This window comes from Eschrichtius robustus, chromosome 16, assembly GCF_028021215.1.
Source record: "Eschrichtius robustus isolate mEscRob2 chromosome 16, mEscRob2.pri, whole genome shotgun sequence".
Lineage (NCBI taxonomy): Eukaryota > Metazoa > Chordata > Mammalia > Artiodactyla > Eschrichtiidae > Eschrichtius > Eschrichtius robustus.
Genome location: NC_090839.1, coordinates 17,043,842 through 17,049,678, shown reverse-complemented (window position 1 = coordinate 17,049,678; position 5,837 = coordinate 17,043,842). Strand labels below are relative to the sequence as shown.

Genomic DNA, 5,837 nt, shown 5'->3' with positions numbered 1-5,837 from the left:
TACCTAAACAGCCAGTATTATCTCCGTGATGCCATTTCCTCTCAGCTTGTGTGACACCATGCCCTCCAGCTCTTTTTCCCACCTCTCTGGTCACTTCTTCCCAGCACCTTTTCCTGAACTGAAGTTTCAGAGGACTCCAGGGTCTTCTGCTCTCCACTTAAACTTATTCCTCTGTGGTTTTCATCTAGTTCTCCTGCTTTAAATGGCATCTCTAGTGATAGACTCCAAAATGTGCGTTTCTGCCACATAGATAAGATGCCTTCCAAACCAATGGGGGAAGGGATCGCGTTGGGACAACAGACTCTCCACAGTGGGGAGAAAATGAGCGTACCTCTGTGGCAGGACTGCCAGGTCTTGCTCAACTTTCTTGGGCCAGAGGCCTTGGCCCTGCTCCTTTCGTCGGCAATTACAGCGAGCGTGGGACTGCCATATACACCTCAATCTATAGGTGACTCCAGGTGCCAGTGCTCCAAGAAAGACCCATGGAAGGAGAGGTGGACGTACAGGGAGGCGGTGAAGTGAGACCACGATGACGTCTGTGAGACCACGATGACGGCTGTGAGACCAAGAGGGATAGAAGCCAGCAGGGCTGTGCGCGCCCGGCCGGGCCCCCACGACCTCGGAGCGCAAACCTCGGACGCTGTGGAAAAAGGCACTTAATCGACTGTGTCCGAAGGCACCTTCCCCACCAGCCGAGCGTGAGCCGAACGACCCGCGGAGAAATTTCGAGCCTCGTTTCCCGGGACCAATCGGAGACCGCGGAGGCCTATTATGACAACCTCGAGAACCAATGAAAAAAGGGATTCTCCTAGCGCCAGTCCCGGAGAGATCACACAGAGGAACGGTTCGTTTTTTTATTTTAAGTACAAATTAGAAAACAAGTCCGCGGCTGGAGACAGAATACGACGTTTACAAGGATGTGTGGAGAAAATTCGATGAGCTGGTAGAACCTCACTTCCCCGAAACTTGGCGGGCGAAGAACTCGCAAGTCACCCTCGCGCCCAGCGCTCCGGATTAAAGCGCGGGAGGGTAGGTGCAGCGCGCTGACGCCACACGCCGGGCCCCACCCCCAGCCGCCCGCCCTTATAGCGTAGCCCAGGCGCGCGCGCACCATTGTGTGGCTGGACTCGGCCGCCGCTGCGGTGGGTGGTGTGTGCCCGGGCCCTCGCTGTCCCCGCACCCGCACCGCGGCTTCTGTCTTGCGGTCCGCCGTTCGACAGCCAGCCCTCGGGCCCCTCGCCCGCCGCGGACATGCCGCGCGTCTACATAGGACGCCTGAGCTACAACGTCCGGGAGAAGGACATCCAGCGCTTTTTCAGTGGTTATGGCCGCCTTCTCGAAATAGACCTTAAAAATGGGTGAGTCGGGACTGGGTGCCCACGTCCGCCCGCAGCGCCTCGGGGCTGCGGCGGCAGGGCCCGTCGGAAGGAAGAGACGACCAAGGCCGCGGCGCCGCGTGGCAGGGCCGCCAAGATGGCGGCGGCGCGGGGCTGCGGGAGCGCGCGGGGGGGAGCGGGGGCGCGCACGCGCGCGCCCCCGGCCTAACGACTCCCGCCGGTCTCCCGCCCTCGCACCGCCCCCCAGGTACGGCTTCGTGGAGTTCGAGGACTCCCGCGACGCCGACGACGCCGTTTACGAGCTGAACGGCAAGGAGCTCTGCGGCGAGCGCGTGATCGTGGAGCACGCCCGGGGGCCGCGCCGCGATCGTGACGGCTACAGCTACGGAAGCCGCAGTGAGTCCCACCCCCGCGCGCTCCGCGTCCTTGGGACCCCGGGGGGCGGGCGCAGGCTTAGGGGGGGCGGGGTGGGGCCTCCCAGCCGGGCAGGCGCGGTGGCCGGGGTCGTTTGACTCGGGTGTCCCCGGGGCCCGCTGCCTTCGCGCCTGCCCGGGGAAGACACGGGACGCCGGAGCGCGGGGATTGGGTGGTGGGTTTTGCTTAGCCAGGGTTTGGGTGTTTGGGGGCGGGGTTGCTAAGTTGGGAGGGACTGACGTGCTGGGCCCCTGTCAGCACTGTCGTGGGCTCTGCCTACAGAGGAAGTGAGGGATGGCTGTATTTGTTGCATGCCCCTTACTTACCTGTCAGTGCATTAGCTGGGAATGTGAATGATTTAGCCTAGAAGTTTGGGGACAGGCTGGGGTGGAGGTGGGGTCGGGGCGGGAAAGGGGGTGGGGTTTTAAGAGTAGGTTTTAGTGTTATTCAAATTGGCGGGGGCCAAAGGAAATATTCTTTAGAAGTAATGTGGTAGTCTACCACAAAGTAGATTTAAATGAGCTTTATGCTGTATTTGAACTAGTTGGGGCATGTTATTGGGAGGAGGTGGGGGGATTTTTGGTTATGTTAAATGTTTGATGTTGAAATTGTTGCATGTTGAATTCAAACTTTTTAACAAGTCCTTGATGTTTCAATTTGAAAGTGACCAATGGGGCTGAGGCTGTGTCCACTGAGGCTAAGATGACTGCCTTTCCTGATTGGCCTTGGCTTTTCCATACATTGTGTGACCCTTGCCCTATGACCCTTTGGCTGACCTTACCGGAAGCCATGACGACAGCAGCCTTTTGCCATTAGACGCAGGGTGATGGTGAGGATTCCAAGGGTTAGACAAAACTGGTTAATCTGAACTAGGTGACTGTTACCTTGCGTGTTTTGTGGCCAAACCACCACCAAAAACCTCACACTGTGATGTAAGTACTTAGTGTAACTAGTAAACATTTTTGTAAAATGTAGAAATGCATGTAATCAGTTAAGTTTTATATTTTACAATGTTCTGTAAAATAAAACTTAGCGAGGTAAATTGAATAAAGGAGCAGTCACTTTCTAACAGAATGTAGGAGAGTTTAGTTGGATTTAGTCTATTTGACTTGCCCTTAATTTAATTTATGGCAAATCACAACTGTATCAAAGGTTTAGCAATATAGTAGCAAAGTCCTACTCCAGTAAATAAAAGTTGATATGTTTGTACTAACTTTCAAAAACATGTATCCCTATCATTACAAAGCATCTAATTGTTCTCTTCATGTGATAAAGGTGGTGGAGGTGGATACAGCAGTCGGAGAACCTCTGGCAGAGACAAATATGGACCACCTGTACGCACAGAATTCAGGCTTATTGTAGAAAATCTTTCTAGTCGTTGCAGTTGGCAAGATTTAAAGGTAAGTGCTATAATGTGAGAGAAAAAAGATATGACTAATGGTTAAAAGGTAGGGTTTTGTATTGCTCTTTTATTTCTGAGAATCGGATTTAATGCATAGTTTTTTCTTTAGATTTCTGGGTCTGACCAGTCTTGTTGCTCTTTTAGGATTTCATGAGACAAGCAGGTGAAGTAACCTATGCGGATGCTCACAAAGAACGCACAAACGAAGGCGTCATTGAGTTTCGCTCCTACTCTGACATGAAGCGTGCTTTGGATAAGCTGGATGGTACGGAAATCAATGGGAGAAATATTAGACTAATTGAAGATAAACCACGAACAAGCCACAGGCGGTCTTATTCTGGAAGCAGATCAAGGTAACTTACTGAAGGATGTGGAGAAGGGAGGAAACAGTATTTGCCACAAATAAAGGAAAATTCAAACAGCAGTATTTCAATTGCTGCTTAATTGAAATTAGGTCAGTTCTTAGTTTCCTTTGTTGCATCATTGGAGCAATTAAGGTTTTTTTGTTGGTTTGTCTGTTTTTCGTAAATTGTTCAAACATTCACGTCAAGATGTCTTGAGATAAAGATTTATTGATTTATTGTCACGTTTCTTGTTACAGGTCACGGTCTAGAAGAAGGTCACGAAGTAGGAGTCGTAGGAGCAGCCGCAGTAGATCTCGAAGTATCTCAAAAAGTCGCTCCCGGTAAATGTGTCCTTGAGTGTTTTTCTGAATTACATACTTTATAGAGTGCTTATATGTTTGGCAAGGTACTGAAAAAAAATCTGGCTTTTATTGTCTAGATCCAGGTCTCGGAGCAAAGGTCGATCACGTTCTCGTTCAAAAGGCAGGAAATCTAGATCAAAAAGCAAATCTAAACCTAAGTCTGATCGAGGCTCCCGTTCGCGCTCTCGGAGCAGATCGAAGGATGAATATGAGAAGTCTCGAAGCAGGTCTCGTTCTCGATCTCGTTCCCCCAAAGAAAATGGGAAAGGTGATATAAAGTCAAAATCCAGATCAAGGAGCCAGTCTCGTTCGAATTCACCCCTACCTGCTCCACCCTCAAAGGCCCGTTCTGTGTCCCCTCCACCAAAACGAGCTTCAAGATCCCATTCTAGATCTCACTCAAAGTCAAGGTCACGATCCAGATCGAGTTCCAGAGATTAACCCAGAACTCTACATTCTTTGCACACTATTACGGAACACTTTCCTACTTGCTTAGGCAGTTACTCTTCCACATTTGTACTTGGCCTCTTCTGCAAGAAGAATCTCCCGAAAACAGGGGCATACAAAAATTGGATTTGTAGCCAAATTTGATGAAAAAGATGAGGTTCTAAAGAAATGGCATGAAGTCAAAGATCCTCTCCCTTTGTAGAATTAAGATAACTTTGATTTTATAGCTTTTGAGCTAAAATAACTTTTGTAAAGATTAAGCTCATTTAGATTTTTTTTTTAAGTATTTCAGCAGGATCTGCTGCAAGGGTTTCTGTCATTGTTATATTTGTTTGCTTAATTTTAAATTAACCGTTTCAAGCTTTGAACACTTAAGGCTTTAGAGGGAGAACCCAATTTCCAATTATGTTGGCTTTTTATAAAGCTTGAGTTATGTAAGATTTCAATAAAAGTTTGCTACCAAGATGATTGCCTTATTGAATAGGTCACTCTTAAATTCCTTTAAATATTGATTATCTGCTATCTGTGGAAATAATGTAAATTCTACTTAAGTGTAAAACAAGGCAAGTCTCAGACCAGCAATAAATTATTCAATTTGGATAACATTATTTTGTCCTGTTATTCAAATTTGCCAACGTCATATTGGCCCCTTAAACAGGTTAAGTTAAAAATAAAAGATTTTATAGTTGATCTGTTATACAATTTTGCCTAAATTAATAGATTTTTTAAATAATGAAACCTTTTTCAAACTTAAATTGATTGAACTCGTTCAAAAAATAGTTCCTGTTACTTGGGATCTTATCTAGCCTGGTAATCCCACTTTCTGGAAGTGGTCGTTGTAATTAGTGTTTTGTTAGAATAAGGTTCCGTGGTCTTTAATGTTTGTTACGTAAAAATGGAAGTAACCTTTCTTTGATCAGAAATTTGGTGTGTTATTCAAAATGGAAAAGCAAATATTTCATTTTCTACTGAAAGATCCTTAACAGGCACTTAAAACAGATCGCTTGATAAATCAGTTTTACTGATTAAAGTAAAATTCCACCTAACAGTCAGTCCCCTTTAGTTAGTGGGGTTCTGTGATAATTGGTTAGATCATCGTTGTAAAACTTCATGTGGTTGGCTTGGAAAAAATTTAAACGGGTTAACCCTAAACTTTTGTACTTCATCATGAAGGGTAGTGAATACTGTGGAAACCAAATTTTATAGTACTGCAAATTTGTAGGAGTTACTGGGTTACCAATTAGTCCATACATCCGTTAAGCCTAGTTAGTTGAGATTGCAGTTTGAGAAATGAATTACCTTATATATATATCTCTCTTTCTCCAGATTCTTTAAATAAGGTAATTTCACTAAAAGCACTCATTAATCTTAGTCTGAAATCAAGATGTAGGTTATACGGCTCAGCTTTAACATCTTCCTGGGAGCTGTCACTCTATATCAGGTGTTAAGGGCTGGGTAGTGTTAGGGTGTGGTGGCTACCACTCATTGTGCTGCAGGGGGGACTAGAAAGCATCATAATCTACAGTTGGTT

General features: G+C 46.7%; 1 protein-coding gene across 1 annotated transcript; it reads left to right on the top strand.

The window, feature by feature from the left end:
- The first annotated feature begins 1,112 nt into the window (after positions 1-1,112).
- On the top strand, positions 1,113-4,769 carry SRSF6 (serine and arginine rich splicing factor 6). Its single transcript, XM_068565483.1, has 6 exons — positions 1,113-1,358; positions 1,585-1,733; positions 3,027-3,151; positions 3,298-3,506; positions 3,755-3,838; positions 3,937-4,769. Exons 1-6 carry the CDS (start codon positions 1,252-1,254, stop codon positions 4,298-4,300), a joined length of 1,038 nt encoding a protein of 345 aa, XP_068421584.1. The 5' UTR covers positions 1,113-1,251; the 3' UTR covers positions 4,301-4,769.
- The last annotated feature ends 1,068 nt before the right edge of the window (positions 4,770-5,837 follow it).

Excerpts from the sequence above, each read along its gene's own strand:
- SRSF6 (XM_068565483.1), top strand. The coding sequence starts at position 1,252 with ATGCCGCGCGTCTACATAGGACGCCTGAGCTACAACGTCCGGGAGAAG. Across the intron at positions 1,359-1,584 it reads GAAATAGACCTTAAAAATGG|GTACGGCTTCGTGGAGTTCG; the intron begins GTGAGTCGGGAC and ends ACCGCCCCCCAG. Across the intron at positions 1,734-3,026 it reads CTACAGCTACGGAAGCCGCA|GTGGTGGAGGTGGATACAGC; the intron begins GTGAGTCCCACC and ends CATGTGATAAAG.